Source organism: Dipteris shenzhenensis, chromosome 19 (genome assembly GCF_047967505.1).
Source record: "Dipteris shenzhenensis isolate YYH24624 ecotype China chromosome 19, Dip_SZ_1.0, whole genome shotgun sequence".
NCBI lineage: Eukaryota > Viridiplantae > Streptophyta > Polypodiopsida > Gleicheniales > Dipteridaceae > Dipteris > Dipteris shenzhenensis.
The window spans coordinates 7,921,506-7,939,871 of NC_141614.1; the positions used below are offsets into that span (position 1 = coordinate 7,921,506).

General features: G+C 42.1%; 1 protein-coding gene across 1 annotated transcript in view; it reads left to right on the forward strand.

The window, feature by feature from the left end:
* Nucleotides 1–851: 851 nt before the first annotated feature.
* LOC147890017 (putative inactive purple acid phosphatase 27) overlaps nt 852–18,366 on the forward strand; it is a 54,622-nt gene continuing 37,107 nt past the window's right edge. Inside the window, exons 1-4 of the mRNA XM_087390638.1 lie at nt 852–1,247; nt 6,575–6,662; nt 6,765–7,031; nt 7,279–7,387. Coding sequence (XP_087246764.1) covers nt 877–1,247; nt 6,575–6,662; nt 6,765–7,031; nt 7,279–7,387 — 835 coding nt within the window. The 5' untranslated portion in view covers nt 852–876. The remainder of the gene's footprint in view (nt 1,248–6,574; nt 6,663–6,764; nt 7,032–7,278; nt 7,388–18,366) is intronic.

Genomic DNA, 18,366 nt, shown 5'->3' on the forward strand with positions numbered 1-18,366 from the left:
CAGGTTGCAGGCAACCTTGGTTCACGAAGCTTTGGCATGCATTGCCCAACCAAAAAATTCAAGTAGAGGATGACTCCTATTGCTTTATCCACCAGGAGCATCCCATTCCTATATACTTGAGGAGCATGGGGAGAGTGAAAACACAAGAAGGAAATACTCGAGGTTGAGGAGGATGGGGAGACACGAGTGAGTGAAAACACAAGAAAGAACTAGTCGAGGTTGATGTTTGCAGATTTTGTTGTTTAGCTGCGTTTTTTGCAATATTGAGCAGTTCATGCTGTCGTAGATTGTGTGTGTTGTCGAGAGTGTCCGATATACAAATCAGTTGCGTATGAAAGAGTATCCACGGTTGCCATGCGTCGTGTTGGTTTCTCGATCGTTGGAATAATCGCCTTCGGTGCGAACCTGCCGACCTTCGTCACTCGCAGCCGAATTTCGCCCTTCATTCCCTTCGCCTTTTCTTTAATTTAGCTCCCCAGCTCGTCGCCATGCGAATCTCGCCAAGCCAGCCGAACATTCGCTGCGAATGTTCCTCGTCTCCTGAGGTTTCTTTCCCCCCTCCGCTGTCGCGTATCCGCACCTGCTTCTTCCACAGCTCAGCTAGAATCATTCTCTCTAAATGTTGTTGCCTCGCCTGTAAACTAATTCTCAGCGAAGCACTAATACAAGCGGAGATATTTTGAGCGAGAATTCAGAAAAGCAGCAGGAAAGCTACATTAGTCGGATTCTTAATGAGTGTGAGGCCCTGGCTAGCGTGAATTCCCACAGCTAATACAATCAAGAGATTCGAGCGTGCATTGGATCTTTGTGTTGGGGGGGCAGGGGGGTGGAGGGGAAGTGTGTGTGTCGAAGTGTATGTAAAAAGCTGTTATCAGAATGGCCTCTTATCGCGAACAGTTGCTGCTGCTCTTGATTGCCACTGTCGCGATGGTAATCAGTCAGCTTTCGGAAGAATCAGCAGCTGCCAAAAGTTTTCGACCTGCGGGGCACGTCCTTCCTCGAAAGCCGCACAATCGAGCTGCTTTTCACCCGAACTCGGCTGGTGAGAAGGATGATCAACTTCTCTTCAAGACCCTGAGCGAAAGGAGGAAGCTTTTGGACTGCCATGATCCCAATCCATATTTGGCCATCTCTCACGACGCTTCAGGTCCGCTGGCCGACCATCAGAACGTGACGGTCACAGTGAAAGGCGTTATAGATCCAAGCGACTTAGATTGGATAGGAGTGGTATCACCTTCGAGCTCAGAGTGAGTCTCTTTCACTCCCTCTTTCTCTCTCTTTCTTTTCTCTCAAATGTTACAAATGAGTTCACGACAAGCTTTACATCTCTGTCTGTCTGTCTCTGATGCAAATTGAATTTCTGTGTTCACCACAAGCTCGCGTCTGTATGTATGCTCAATGTTTGGGACTTGCTTCCCGTGAAACAAAATCGCTTCAGACGACGATAGGAGCTTATAATACTGTCAGACGACGATAGGAGCTTATAATACTGTCAGTATTCTTTGCATGAAATTCAGCTTCGTGCAACTTGCAATGGTCGCTTGTCTGTATCCTTTGATGCGATTCACCTGGCAAGATTCAATGCTCAAAAATCATCGTTGTAACAACAGTTCTTCCTGTTGCGATTGCTATCAGTTTAGTTTTGAATATATTGTCGCATTCGTTGGTTGGTAAAGCTTCGTTTCTCTGAAATATAGTCATCTGCTTCTTTCTTAGAAAAACATATCTTCCTGTTTAGAGTTTGCATTCACGAACGAAAGTGACTGTCAAAACAGCGCATTGTAATTTTTGTATTGCGCTCTCAGCAATCAATAGAGAACGCTTCGCTTTGGATTCCATCCATCGGCGTCCTATGACTCTCGCTTCTACGGTGACAGCCAAATCCCGCGTGGGTTATAACTGCCGTGGCGTGTTCTATGGGAAGAAGCGTTATCTTTATAAAGGTGAAACGATTTTTGAGACAACCTCCACTGAACGCAAGGTTGCGCACTGGTCGTGCTTCCAGAAATGCACTGGAGATGATCAGGCACCGATTTCCGAAGTCCGGAATCAATTAGGGATGCAAGGCAGTAACCGTAGCTGTGAACCTGTGTCCTCAACGAGAGCGTAACTGGGTAGTTCAACATAGCTTCCAAAGCTCCAGGTTCCAGCTAATTTCCGTCTTGCAAAGTTTAAACATGATCGGATTTGATTCGATTTCTCAACTAGTAACTTAGTCGACGGACGTTGCTGTCTTGCAGCTTTGATGACACAACTGGGTAATTACAAAACTTGATGAGCATAAATCGTGATTCGTGAATGATGCACGGTGAGACACTGAAGCAAATGTCGCTGGACTGGCGAATTGATAATTGCCAGTTAAATATCTTCATGAATGCGTTAAATATCTTCATGAATGCGATGGTCCTTACGTTGTCAGATGAATTCAGAGAGTGCAGTCCCTTTTCTCGTCAGTTGGGCTGTCAATTTTGACAACCCAACAGTTTACTTCTCATTTTGAATCATGCAACTCCTTAATAAGTAAAGGGTGTCCACGATAAACCCTTAAAATTTAGTTGCGTAAATTGCAATTTTTGCAATCATTTTAAAATTTGGTTGCTAGTTGCAGTCCCCTTTCTCGTCGGTTGGGCTGTCAATTTTGACAACCCAACAGTTTACTTCTCATTCTGAATCTGAAGCATGCAACTTTTTCAGTAGAGGGTGTCCACGATAAACGCTTAAAATTTAGTTGCGTAAATTGCAATTTTTGCAATCATTTTAAATTTTGGCTGCTCTATTATTGAAAAATTGGAAATTCCCTTTTAATTAGGCTCCTTTCCAATGATGAAGTGAAGTTATTTTCCTAACGACTGCATTTGATCAGAAAACCGTTTTGTCACTAATGACTCTAAGGGGTTCATGTCCTTTTCATGGCTCACTAGAAACTAGTCCCCCCCCCCTCGATAGGAGGGACTCCGGCAGTCGATTTGAAATTTGGCATCTAGGTTGGTTTACAACTTGCCACCTTCACATGAATAGGTTCTAACGATTACATTTGATCAAAAGACCAATTTTCTGACTTACCCTAGAAAAAACTAGCGTTTGGTGTTGACACGTCAAATTTTTGAGGTGTAGAGTCTAGACTCTGACTGAAAATTAATTGAAAAGTCTTGCATGTGAACCAAAAAACAACAACTCTGGTTTTTAATTGGTTTTTTTACTACCAATCTGATTCGATCAGGACAAGCCCTTATTTAGGAATCCAAAAACCCTCCCATTCCACATACTCTAAGAATTAAATGAAGCATAGTGGTGTGGAGCTTGATTTGGAACCTTGCCATATGGGCGGATTGAGTTCAAGGGGCTTTTAAAAAGCCACAGATTGTAAATTTTGTTAGATAGAAAAGATTCCTTTTTCTTTACTAACTTTCTTTTTTTCAAAATACAATTGCAAAACATACATTTAGAAATATTTAAATTTACAGGGTATTTGTATCTTTGAATTTTGAAGGATGTTTTTTTACTAGTTTTACTTTCTAGCACTATCATGCTAGGGGAGAGCTTTAGACTGATGTGAGAATTTACTTAGGAGTTTTTTCACGTGCTTTTTATCTTTCTCTTTAGTTTTTGGGAGCTACCCTTTTGTAGTTGTTAAGCTTGTATTTTGAAGCCCCTCTCTCTCTCTCTCTCTCTCTCTCTCTCTCTCTCTCTCCTTTCATCATCTTCTCCTTTTCATTAGCATCGACTACTTAGTTTATGCATTTCTTAAATTTCTTTACCTACATGCCTTGTGCAAGAGTTGTTAAGCTTGTATTTTAAAGCCTCTCTCTCTCTCTCTCTCTCTCTCTCTCTCTCTCTCTCTCTCTCTCATCATCTTCTCCTTTTCATTAGCATCAATTGCTTAGTTTATCCTTTTCTTAAATTTCTTTATCAACATGCCTTGTGCAAGAGTATTATTATCTTTCCTTAAGAGCTTATGCTATGTATATACATCCTTGCTTCACAGTTGTCCATATCTATTGTCAACAATGAATTAAACATAGTTTGAAAGACCTCAATTGTCACTAGTTTTGGAAGCCATTGTTAGATCCTATTACTGTGAGTCAAAAAGAGAATAATAAAGGAGAGATACCATGTTTACATGTTGAGGATGTTGCCTATATGAATCTTGAACATCATGATGTTTCATGTGATTTACGAGACAAAAGACCTTTTTTGCCTTATGGATCTTGAACACGATGATGTTTCATGTGAAGACTTCAAAAGGCACAAGAAAAACTAATAGTTGGTCGATAGAGTTTCAATATCCCACTTACCGTCATGGAGAGTAGAGCGACCTTTTACATTAGTACTTATTTCGCTCATAATTGTTTTTAGTTCAGAGAACAAAAGTTTGAATGTCAGCCTAAAAGTTGATAAATTTCATATTCTAGATTGAAGAGTGCCTTACACAGCAAAGCTATCTCTCAAAACAAAACATAAAGAGTCAACTTATTTAGTGATGCTCTTCATTGAAGTTTTCTCTATTGCATTGATGATTAGGTCAACTAAATAACCACTATCAAAGGGTGTGACAGTAACATTTTGAAACAATTTTTTTTGGCCAAGGCATTGCATTTGGGAGAAAGGTGGTTAGCGGAGAAACAGTCACCTCATATGGTCATGTGTATTGCCATTTAAGAAAATAGTTGAAGATAGTTTAGAAATATGACATATATTATGTTTTGTGTGTCTTTTAAAATCTCGAGTCACAAAAGCACAAGAACTTGTAAAATCATTGTAATATTGTTGCTTGTAAGGTATTGCTAACCAGATTTCAAGAGAACAAAAATATGCAACTTTTGTTCTAGTTAGTTTATGTGATCTTACTTTGAGGCAAGATGTATTGCTTGGTATGCATATCATATGTGTTTGGCTGAGTCTTAGCATGTTTAAATTATAATTGTCTAGAGTGAATATTGTAGTGCAAATGCTAGCATTTCCAAGGTCTTGTGGAAGATTAGGTGGGTGATAATGACAAGGTCATGGCCTAGAGGGAACAAGAAATGAGTAAACATGACATACTAGTACATAAAGCCTCTTGGAAGGATATTTGGTTAGAGTTTTGACAATACCATATGTAATTTGTTGGTATGCTTAATTAGTTACACTCTTGTAAACATATACTATAGGATGTAATACACAAATACATATACATAGAGAAGTCCTAAATGCAATGTCCTTGACGCTTAACAAAAACTAAAAAAATGCTTCCTTTGGGTATAAAAATACTATAAAAATACATATAGAGGAAAATATATCCATCTTGAATGCGAAGTTTGCGACCTTGGATGCAAAGTCTTGGATCCATCAAATCTTGTTGACATACACCTTGTTGCAAAGTCTTGGATCCATCAAATCTTGTTGACAAGGTGATTATACACCTTGTTGCAAAGTCTTGTTTATTGATATTAATGCACATTATTAAAATTTAAAATTGTGAAGGCAACAAGAACTTACTAATTTTGATCTGTGTGTGTGTGTGTGCGCCCCTTACGTCGCTCCCTCCCCCTATGCTAGCTCAGAGCTGTTGCCTTTCATCCTTGCTTCGTTCTTCGTCTTCACTCTGCTAGCTCATAGCTCTTGCCTCTCCATCTAGCGGAGAATTGGGAAGGGAGTGTTTGAAGCACACATGCTTTCTTGTTATAAGTCCTCCACTTTGTTTTGCAAAGTCAATTAACAATAATCAAATCTCTTGGCGCAATATCTTTAACGTATTAACCACGGACACGAAAAAAAAAGAGGAGAGGACAAGTGGCAGTTTGGGGGAGAAGAGCCTGCCACGTGTCACAAAGAAGGAGCTCTTGGATGGAGGCTTGGAGGGGGAGGAGGTGGAAAGACAAGAGGGAGGCTTTGGGGAGGAGGTGGAAAGACAAGAGGCAGCTTTAGGAGCAAGGAGGAGATAGAAGGTCAATGGAATGGAGGAGATGGAAGGTCATCTTCTAGACGAAGGAGGAGATGGAAGGTTAATGGAATGAAAGGACGAGATGGAGTAGGAAGGGCCACTTGGAGTCCTTTCTAGGGAGGAAGCTGGGAAAGGGCGACAAGTGGCCCTTCCCGGCCGTCAAGGTGGACTGGGAGGCAAAATTCATCATTTTCCAGTCAGGTTTGGCTTGAGTTTAGGGTAACTAGATTTTGGGTTTTAGGGTCCTGCCAATGGACGGTTGAGATTTCATCTAAGCCGACCAGTGACCTTGAAGGAAGGTCTCAGAGCCATGGGTTAAGACCTAACCAAAATTTAAGAATCAAAGATCCACCTTCAGATGCATGCATCTTTGCCCGTGCAAAGCACGGGTTCAGTACTCGTATACATTGTTAGAAGTGTGTGTATGTGTGTGGATCCATTAGGATCCTAATATCTTCTCCACTCTCTGGTTAGGGTGGTGGTATCTTCTCCACGGAGCTCAAAAGGTGGGGGTAAGAGTTCTTCATGAGATGTGTGAGGCTTAAAAAACAAAAGCGCACACACTCTCTCTCTCTCTCTCATGTATGGATTAGTGCTGAGCTTCTTTGCCACTCGAGGCTCTCTGATTACCCTCCTTTCATTGCCTTGCAGCATTTCTGATTGCCTACAAAACGAGGCTCTCTATGTCGAAACAGGCGACCTCACTTCACTTCCTCTCCTCTGCCAGTATCCCATCAAGGTTTGAACACCCATCAACGTAATTCGCTTTAGTTTTCGATCTGCTCCTTACATTTTTGTTATACATTTGTTTGTCTCTCCAATTGTAAATTTGTTATTGCAGTTTCAATATCTCAGTCAAGATCCCTCCTACATCCCATGCTCAAACGAGGAATGTGCCAAGTCTGTTGGACCCGTTTGTATGGTGAAGACATGCAGCGGTTCCCTCACGTTCGATCTCATCAACATACGGACGGACGTCAAATTTGTATTTTTCACAGGAGGCTTTGATGCTCCGTGCGTTTTGCTTCAAACAGATGCCGTCAGCTTTGCCACGCCGGAGCAGCCACTTTATGGCCATCTTTCTAGCGTTGATTCGACCGGAACATCAGTAAGAATCAACCCTTTTTTCTTGAGAGATATTTAATATCTTAAGGAAACCGTCGACGATCTATTCTTCTTGATTCTAGTTTGCCCAATTCCATTGGACGTGTGGACACTGGATATTAAAGCATAGGCGTTCCAAATTGCTGTCCTTTACGTGCTCGCTACAGTCATGGCGTACCACGACATAAAGATTCGTCTCATTGCTGTGTTGTTTCTTTTCTTGTCACAGCTAATTGTGTAAGTGCATACAGATGAGACTCACATGGGTCAGTGGAGACTCTCAGCCTCAATCTGTGCAATATGCCACGAGCCAATCCGTCGCATCAACTGTAACAACCTTCAAGCAGAGCGACATGTGCCGTAAGCTCTCTCTTGCATCCAAATTATCTTGTTCCTGAAGTAGGAAAACGACTTTTCGAGTTACAAAGCCTAAGGTGGAATTTTGAACGAAAGAAAAGAAAAGAAAAAGCTAAGGTTAATCTAGAACAACGAAACAGGCCAAAGGTTTGAACAATGCGTCAGGGCTCGTGAGTTTGGTCTTACACGTTCGGTCGTGGGAACTGACTTGTCACGACTTTATCCCTGATTTCTTTCAGAGCTTGGAACGATTAGAAAGGCTAAATCTAGCATCACGAGTCCGAATTTCTACACCTCCGTGAACGACTGTTGCGAACTATCCTAGCAAACAACACTTGTAAATGGCTCGGACTTAGTGAAAAGTTGGTTGGACAATGATTCGCGACAGTTGAAAACGCGTTAGACTATATAGTCTCGGATCAATCATATGACAAATATATAAATCCTCATCGAGACTTTGGGGAAGGAGTGGAGGAGCGATATGAGGGATCTCTGCCAATCCATGTCCTAGGCAATGATTTGGGAATCTTTCTTTAGAAGCCTGCGGCTTTGCATGTCCTAGGCAAGCCATGGAGAAGCCAATGCCTGGCCCACACATTTCCCAACTTCTCACTGATTTGGCTAGCTCCAATAGGGTACACCTCCCTGATGGTTGTTGTAGTGAAACCCAATGACTAATCAAGGGTGATTTGCCTTGGGGGAGGAGAAGGACACAGTTCCTTTTTCTTTTGCCATGGTAGGTCCACCATAAGCCTTCTTCCATAACAATCTTCTAGTACACAGTTTGAGTTTTTTAGTAATATTAGACTTAAAAATCCTAGTCTCAACTTTGTTACCAGGATATTAATAATCTGATACACACCGAAGGGTTTGGCCTCTCGTTCCTCTATGTTTAGGCATCCCATTAATGGAAAGGAGATAATGCTTTTGGCTATGTTTTTCTCTAAGGCAGCTTTATGCCACCTGTATGTGCTTTGCTTATAGAATCCTCAAGGAGAGCATTTAATGGCATCCCAGTTTTGCTCGTTTGTTGTATGAGATTTTTGATCGGCACTTTTGGTGTGTCAAGAAAGCTCCAAGCATTATAGATAAGGGGTGAATCATTCCTTGTAGTTAGTCTCCATGTTTAGCTGACTCAAGTTCAATAGGCAAGAGTAGAGATGCAAGTGGGCGATATGGACTTGGCCACTCTTACCAATCCCTCTCCCATCTCCCATTTGGTCACTGTCATACGTTGACGGCCTCATATTGGGCTTGGAGATTGATGAGGGAGACTTTGGCACAAGACATTGCTAGGTCTACGTGTGAGGGGAGGGTTTTGGATTCATGCGCTATGTCTGGAAGGTATCGTGATGTGTCCTCGAGGAAGGTTTGACCTTTAGAAGTCTTTGTGTCTCTCTAGGAACCCTCTTTGCATAAAAGTCAGTCTTTGAGAAGCTATATAGGGTGAATAAAATTGCAAACAAGCTCTAAGTTCTTGGATATGATCAATTTAGCTTGAAGCTATCTAACATATAGTCTCCCCCCCCGTCCCTTGTCATCTCTTAGGGTCTTAAGTTTGTAGCTCAGACTGTTTTTTGATGTATGATGCCTAATCTCATCCTTTTTCAAATTTAGATTGAAGATATCTAACATATAGCCTTCCCCTTGTCACTCTTTAGTGTCTTGAGTTTGTAGCTCATTTGGTTTTCGGCCAACCATTGAACTCAAGAAAATATGAGAAGACTTCAAAATTTTACTTCATCAACACCATGGTGAAACAAGAAAGATAATCACTGAAATCAACAAAGTATTTAGTTCCTCCATAGTAAGGAGTATTCATATGTCCACTCACATCACCGTGCTGTAGATCGGGGCTCCATGGTAACAGCTAGAGCTGAATGGTATTGACCATACATTTAACTGAAAGAAGTCAACATAGTTTTGTAAAAAGCTCGTCGTTAAAACTTAACACCAAGTCTTTGAATGCTTTAACATTTTCTTCTTTAATATTATTCTATATGGTACATCCCATCTTAGTCTTCAATCTTCAGTTTTCGATGTTTAAAGCTAACTACATTGCCATGGATGATGATATAAAAGTTTGAGACTAGTTTAAATGTTGAACTTTCTTATCTCAATGTGTGCATGTGTTATGAATCATAATCATCAGTCATAATGTGGCTTTTACAGGATAGAATTTTAGCTTTGAAGTTTCAATTGTGGTACCTATGAGACTCCAATGACCACTATCCATCTTTGTATGATATGGTAGATTGTAGATTGTAGTTGCTAGTATAATGCCTTGACTCCTCTAGAGTTTATGTTCCCTCTCCTCCCCATTTTGTTAGGAAAATTTAAAAAAAAAACAAAGGAGGCGTACTGAATGCACTAATCTTTTTATCCATACAATATGCCTGAAAACTTGCAAGCTGGTTCGTGTCAGATACCAATCAATTTCCAAACCAAGATGGCTTGGACTTATGTGATTGTCCTAACCAACCCGGTGGTTGGAAAATCATGCAATATATCACTGAGTTGGTTTAGGTCAAACAGGAGCTATGTGATTGTCCTAAATGAGCATGATTGATTCTCGTACTATATTGACCATATGCTACCACGTTCGCTGCAACTGTTAAATGGTTGTACAGAGCCATCCTTTGGAAACACAACCAATGCAGCTTTTCTGGACACACCCCCTTATATAGCAATAGGCTTACTCTATCTTTGACATTCCCTCAAACCATTTCTGATTGAGCAAGAAAGCCAAAATCCAATAAATGGCATGATGAGTTTGGGCATGTTCCTGGATCTCTCTCTCTCTCTCTCTCTCTCTCTCTCTCTCTCTACACACACTTTTTTTTGGGTGAAATCTTTGATTGATTATATTATATGAGTAGCAATCTCAAAATAAGGTGCTATAATTACATCAACTAAAAATTTCAGTATATGCCAAAAAGACCTCATGATCTATACAGCGGGTCTGCAAGCAATCAAAGAAAGATTGCTACAGAGAACGCCTAAAAAAGCCAAACAGAGAGAAAGTAGGATTTTTCAGGCGCCCACGCATGTGGATGCATGGCTTCAATGTTAGGTCCGAACATCACTCCAGATCCTTTTCCCGGAGACCAAAAGTCTTGTATCAAGGAGGTTGTTGACACTTGGTTGCACAAGTGACAAGTACACTTTCAGTTTCACCCTTATCCAGATGACAAGAAAATACAGCTTGCAGCCGGGTTTATATTAGGAAAGGCTTTATTGTGGTGGAAGGAACTCCAACCCAAGCTTGCAACATGGATAGAATTCGAAGGGGTCTTCAGGAAAGAGTTTCTGTAGAAGGAAGAAGATTACGATATCGTAGGCACCTGTCCTCTTAAGAAAGAAGGAAGATACTTCATGGAGAATGTGTATAGATTATAAACGATTGAATAAAGTGACAATTAAGAATCGATACCCTCTACCTTGTTCCGACGATCTAATAGACCGTTTCGCCAGAGTGAAGTATTTCACCAAGATTGATTTGCGTATGGGTTATCACCAAATCCGTATCTATGCTAAACACATAGATAGAACCGCATTTCGAACTAGCCAAGAAGAAAGATAGCCTATGAGGCCTTTTGTATATATAAACATATATTTAAATGGATACATCACACTAGAAAAAGAACTCTATGCAGTCGTGTATGCACTGAAGGTTTGGAGACACTACTTGTATGGTTCGAAGTTTCTTGTATTGACCGATCATGAGTCAATCAAGTATGTGTGTGATGGCTCTGAATTGAGGGGACGCAAGGCTAGATGGGCAGAATTAATGCAAGATTTTGATTTTGAAATACGTTATCGCAAGGGTTCGTTGAATAGTGTGGCGGATGCCTTAAGTCGAGTCAAGTTTGTAAATGCTATGTCGTTTACGGAAATATCCTCAGACCTATTTCAATCCTTGAGAGGGCTTTGCGCAACTGATAGTCATTTCAGTTCTTATTGGCAGAAAGTCCAGGATGGGAGCTCCATGGTTGACCAAGACTCAGGGATTGTGCCCCCTACGGTACAGGCGGCGGGAGGTCAGTGGATGATTAGGAACGGCTTGCTATTCCGGAATGGAAAGATTTGTATGCCAGATGTTCTGGAACTCGATCCAAGATTCTCGGGGAGTGTCATGATGCTCCTAGTGCTGGACATCCGGGTATACATCGGACTCTGTCTCTTGTGAAGCATACCTTTTATTGGCCTAAAATGCGTGCATTTATTGAAAACTATGTGGTAGGTTGCCGGGTTTGTCAGGTTACTAAGGCAGAACGCCTTAGAAGTGCGGGTTTATTACAGCCATTACAAATTCTAGGTGATAAATGGGAAAGTATTTCCATGGATTTTATTACTAGTTTGCCTCGAACGCGCAAGGGTCATGACTCCATTTGGGTCATAGTCAACCGTTTGACAAAAATGGCTCGATTCTTACCTACTAGAATAACTATTTCAGCTGTTCAGCTAGCTCACGAGTTTGTGGACCACTTGTTTAAGCTGTATGGTTTGCCCTCTGACATAGTCAGTGACGGGGACTCGAAGTTTACAAGTAACTTTTCGACACTTGTTTTTGAGAAGTTGATCAAGTTGAGGAGGATGCAACATGGGAGACATTAGAGAACCTCCACAAGACATTCCCGGGTTTTTTAGCGAACTCAGGAGTGAGTTCTTAGAGGAGGGGAAGTATGTCATGTGCACGGATTGGTATCCGCCGACGTGTACTGGGTACACAAGACTAGCTTAGGTAGCCTGGGGAGGCTTAGAGCTAGACAAGCTTGATTCTCAGGTTGAGTGGCAAGGGTACAAACCAGTTAGAGGTCTTCACTATTTTTGGCACTTAGGGCCCGAGTCTATATAAGGGGCCCAAAGGTTCAGTTCTCAGAGAGCCGATGGGAGCAAGTTTCGTTCCCAGGTGCTAGGTCTGATCCTGGATTGAGTCGCGGACGCGCGCCTGCATCATAGCGTAGTCCAAGGCCCAATAGCAGATCCCAGGCTTCATAGCGTCACCTAGTGGTATGGGACACCAGGTTGGTTAGGATCTGGTTGGGAGTTCGTGCCAGTAGCTCAGCTCGTGGCTCGGAGGGGACATCTGTTGATTCGGGATCACATCTCGTAGATGTCATGGTTGGGTGGTGAGGAGCTTGCTTAGTTTCCTCACGTTGGTGTGTTCTTGTGTTTGCTTGCAGATCAGAGGTTTCAGGAGTGTTGGGGACGTGTCATGCACAGTAGCGAACCCAAACGAAGAAAAGATGAAACTTCGGTCTGGATGGATGAAACCCAAATAGCCAGAAGAACTTCCCAAACGGGACAGATGGGAATCTCGCTCGCAGGCGCTGTCGAAGCAGATAAAAAAACTCACGAGAGCACTGACAATGCCAAAACAAGTGAGACACAGTCTCCGAAGAAGAAGAACATCTGTGGCAAAGTGCAGGAGCAATGTGTCGATGAGCTAATAGCTGTCCAGATGGAAACACTCCCAAAAGAACTCGCCAAAAGAAAACCTGTTGCCGAAGTACTTTATAGGCCCAAAGTTGCTGTAATCTTTTCCTCCACCACTTGGCTGGGCGATGCATTCGATAAACAGAATCACCTCTCTCTGAAACCCAAGGTTGAGGCAAAAGAATTTTATGCAATCCAGGTACAGTAATCTGAGATAGCCTCAAAGGACGAGAAGAGGACCCTGGAGAAGTCAAAGTCCAATCTTCCAGCCGGTCCTGGAGTTCCAAAGGAGGAATCGGAACAAAAGGCGAAAGCATAGAAGTAATTTGTCGCCACAAAGGACGATAATGAGAGCCCAATCCATATGTAGTGGCCCCTAGAGAAAAGGGGAGCACAGTACAAGCATCATCTATAACATCAGCAACCGAGGTGATGCCTTTAAACAAGACAAAGTAGGAACGTTGAGGTTGCTATAAAGCCAAGGGAGGCTGAAAGACTTTCGACCAGTGAATGCTTTCAGCTCTCAAAGAATTCCCAAGCAAAGATTGCCGTCCATTCCATTCTAGATGAGAAAGAACATGCTTCCTGTCAAGAAGCAAGCGGGAGACAAAAGGGCAGCCAGGCAAATACACACACACACACACACACACACACTCACCCACTCACCCACTCGCTCACATATGACATACCCAATTCTAGCATGCTAAAATGCACTCTATGATGTATTTTACACAGCCAAAGCATGCTGAAATATAGCCTTAGCATCAAGCTTTTCAGTGTGTGACTGTGGCAAATCCTCTTGTAAGGTCTAAATTGCTATCTTCAAACCCTACTAGGTTATATTAAATAGTATTATAGAATCAGTCTCTTTCCTGATTTCAAGAAGAATCCAAGCATCAAGTACACATCAAATTTTCCTATCCCAACTCCCATTATGTAACGAGGAGTATCACTAATATAAGTAAGTTTTCTTCCACAAACATGTTAGTGCCTTGAATCACTGCCTCCAAAGTACTAAGAATTTAAACCCCTTTCGGAGCAAAGATGCATCATACTCACAAGCGGCACATGTTGTCCCTTTGAAAGTAGAAGCAAAAGTTCAATATCAATAGTGATAGATGTCAACTCCCAACACTTAGAAGATAGTCTTAGTCACCCTGCACATAATGAGCATGCACATGTTGTCCCTTTGAAAGTAGAAGCAAAAGTTCAATATCAATAGTGATAGATGTAACTCCCAACACTTAGAAGATAGTCTTAGTCACCCTGAATTTGTTTATTTGTGATGTTTGCAACAAAAGTATTGGCCTTCCTTTTCTTCTCATTTGCAATTCTTCTCCGGACATTTTTTGCACTGGAATGACCGAACTGCTTTTAGTAATTGCATGTATTCTTTATTGAATCTGATTTCTTCCCATCCTTTGCATTATGAGGGTTTTATATGCATATGATCCTCCGCTCTTGTTGTTGTATTCTTGAAATTTGCATGCCTTGGCTCCAAAAGCTTGCTCATTCGCACTGGAGGCATTGAAGTAATCTGAGGCCTTCTGCACCTCATGCAATAACAATTCAATCTGCTGGAATATGAATTTCAGCTCCAAAATGCTATTTCAACTGTTTCAAAGAGGTATATAGATAAGAGTGGATTCCAGGGTTGGGAATTGGTAGGCTAAGCCTAGAATGAGCAACAATGACAAAAACGATCCTCAAAACAGGTGCGAGCCAAAAAGGAGTTGCGCAAGTCCAAAAACAAAAATGGAATTGGGCTGTGAGGGATACTTCAAAATTGTGTGTGTTCCCTGCATGGCAGCCTGTTGAATCTGGGCTGATGTGGTGGCCTGCTTGGCTGCCCATGCGTCTTTGCTGATGTGGTAGCCTCCCGGGCTGTTCCATGTACTTGCTGTTCCTAATCTACTTGTTACTGTTCAAGATCTTGCCTCCTGGATGTTTGGCAGCTCTTGTGGCTGCCCTTTGCTTGACAAATGGCCTTAGGCCGAGTGATTCCCGTGTTGACATTAAAACAAGATGTGAAGGCTTTTGGAACTTGCAATATAATCTCTGACAGATGGCTGAATAACATTAAAACAAGATGTGAAGGCTTTTGGAACTTGCAATATAATCTCTGACAGATGGCTGAATAACAGAAAGCTGACTAATTGTCTGTGGTTGATACCACAATATTCTGCTAACTTGGCATCCATCAAATCCTGCCATTCTTAACAAGATAGAGCCTTTGGTGGGTCCTGGAGAGACCAGCTATCCCACTAAGGTAGAGCTTGACATATGGGGCTACTGCACAAGTACTAACGGGTTGCTTAGCATGACCAAATGCATTGTACTGCTTGAGTACTCTGCTTGGTCGACTCTTGATCATATGTGGCTACCTCATGATTTGCATTGTAATGGTTTGTCCCACATAGCCGCCAAGTGCCAGCTTAAATTGGTAAGTGCATGGAAGACCTTTTGATCTTGACAATTCTCTAGCGGTTTGGTGCTCATGGTAGACCTGTTGGAGCATGTTGTCACCATATATTATCGTTGTCCTATTGGATGTTGTAGATCTCTCATTGAGGCTGAAGAAAGGAGTGGAGTCATGGAGAGGCTACCTGTAGTAGAATACATTTGGTGCGTCGTGTTTCCATTCCCAACCCCCACTTCTACTTAATCCCTATTAAGGGAAGTTTTGACCTTTTGATGCCAATGTAACGAGGCATGAGAACTACGTCTGTCTCTCACTTACCTTAAACCTTTTGTGCTATCTACTGAGTGCGGAGGCTAAGCTTAGCTTCTGACTACAATGAGATAGAGATCCCATGTACATGCATAATGTCATGAAGTCATCACACAACATAGAGCAGTAGACAATGGAAGACTTGTGTTGTGCTAACTACTACTTTATCTCTTCAGGCCTTGGCTATCATCAAGTGTTTAAGGGTACATCTCACTGTAGAGGCTGCATGCAACTTGCCTATACCTCAAGAAAGAGGCTGGTTCATGGCTGGTATGGGTGGCCATAGAGGTATGAAGTGCTGGAGAATCTAATCTTGTACCATAGTAGGACTAACATATGCCAGAATCTGACAAGTTAATGCTCGAACAGAGATCTTGTCACCTGCTGACTGTGGATGCTCATTGGAGGACTCCTTTTCTGCTCCTAACACTGCCTAGCACTCTTCTAGCTGTGTGCCCCTTCATTGAGCTTCAGTGGCTTTTGGCAAATGCTGGGCTAGGCACCATAGGGTTCGTATTTACAGATAGGGAGGGGCCTCAGTCTGTCCTGAGCCCTCCATCCTATGCAGGCTTCATGTCCGTGTGCTCTCCTCATTACAGGGATTTTTAACTTATGCAAATGGGTGCTCTATTGTGTCGAGTTGTATCCCCACTTTGCTATGGATAGGAAGATAGGGAACACCACGAGCTTCAGGATGCAACGAAAATCCTGAAGATCTGAGGTGTCAAAGGAGAGTCGTGTAATTAATCATGTTGGTGAGTGATTTGTTACCATGGGGGGGGTGTAAGTAGTTAGGTTGTAGAAAGCTAAGTTGTGGCGTAAGTAAACAAACAAGTTTCTAGTGAAAAAACCTCTAGAGAGATCCGGTGGAGAATGGACGTGAAGGATGAGACGCTAGAGGAATTGGGGAGGAGGATTGTACAGAGTTGGTTTTGGGGGAACGAAATGGAGAATACGATCGTATTCCTTTTTTTTAGGGGGGGTTGTAAAAAGATAAACACGTGTCTAGTAGATAAGGGAGGAAAAAAGTTCAAGAGAGATCTGGGGGAGAATGGACCTGAAAAAGATGGGATGCTGGAGGAATTTGGGGGAGGATTGTACAAAAACGGTTTTGCAGGAATGAAATGGAGGATGGTGTGCAGTTCTGGTGTTCGTCCCTCCTTCCTTCACCCCCTGCTTGCTTCCAATGGACCGAAAACATAATCCTGTGCTGAACAGGAAAAAAATGTCATTTTTGGTGCGGTGAGTGTGGTAATGGGCCTCACAGGGAGAGGAAAAGTGTATAGGTTGTGCGGAAAAGTATGGTTGCTGAAGGAGATGTGGAAATCATGCAAGGTTCTAGGATCAGTTGTCTGATGGACAGCATCATTTGCATTATACTCTCACAGATGGATTCTTTCAGATGCATGCTCGTCTCTGGTGTTACAAGCAGTTTAGGCCTAGTGTACAGGGCATCGATTTAGTGATGCTTTATTGAAAGCTATTGAGACTTTCTTTGGCCATCTTTGTGACAAGAGATGGATGCTTTTGTAGGGATTTACATCGTATGTTAGTAGATCAGTGATGTGACTAATTGCTTGAAGCTACTAAATCTTTGGAGGATTCATAATGCTTGAAATGTGAATCTTCTCAAACCTCTCTAAGGAGATGTGCCAAAACTTATGCCTTCTGTGTGTAGCCAGAAGTTGAGGGACTTAATGAGATCGTAGTTCTAGAGCAGGTATTGGCACATAAGGGAAGGAAAGCCAGAGGTAAAGTTGAAGCTTCAAGGTCACTCACCAAATCACGAGAGGTCAGAAAAAAGAGAGAGACCTCACGAGAGGACACACAGCAGCTTGAGCTCATGTCTAGAATTCAAGGCTGGGTTGGTAACTAAAGTTGAGCCCATCATATGAGCTACATCACATTGCTATCACAGCCAGGAGACTTGAATGATGGATTCCAGTCTTGGAAATCTCATGAATCGTAAAGAGAGAGACCAGATTGAGAAGTGCATTGCAGTTGCAGCTAGAGCAATATAATTTGAGAAAAAGAACAGCAGCGGAAAGGAGTATTGCATTGAATCAGTGCAGCAGTGGCAGTAGCTGAACTGCGGAGAGAAGTTCAAAGTAAAATCATCTGTAGAAACGACGCATCACCTTGTAGTCAGCGCTTCTCCAACTTTGCTGCTTTTGTTTTACATCTGCGTCTCAACCAAACAAAGAAAGCCAATTGTGGTTGCGAAATGTTAGAAGAAGCATCTTCGCAAATGTTGAAATGTTGCTGATCAGCTGGCTCCCCAAATCAAGAAAACTTGGTATCACACCAACCTATCGATCAGCATGGCTGAGTTCTTAATCCCAACATGCGTTTGAATCTCTGTGAGAGCTGGACACACAATTGGTAGAAGGAACAAAGAAGCATATAAAAGCAATCCTTTAGCTTGGGAAGCATCGTTGGATGAAACATAGTGGAAGCTGGTGAAAAGGTGCAATGGAAGTCGCAAGACCTGCACAGGGAAATAATAGAACAAAGGCGAAGAAGAAAAGCCATGTCACACAAAGCTATTGTAGCCTTAGAAAAACACCACATCATCTGTTCTTTTAGCTGCTCCCTCTCACATTTATCTTCAAGGTTCCAAGGTGCTCCAACCTTTTCAATTAATTAGCCATGTCAACTTCAAGGGGATCTCCGAAATGCAATGGAATAGACGGTTTTGGAAACCATGGTCCTAATCACCAGGTCCAACACACGAACCAAAAAACGTTTTAGCAAACATATATGTTTGCAAACACCACTAGAGTGCAAATAATGAGCAACATAGAAGTTTTAG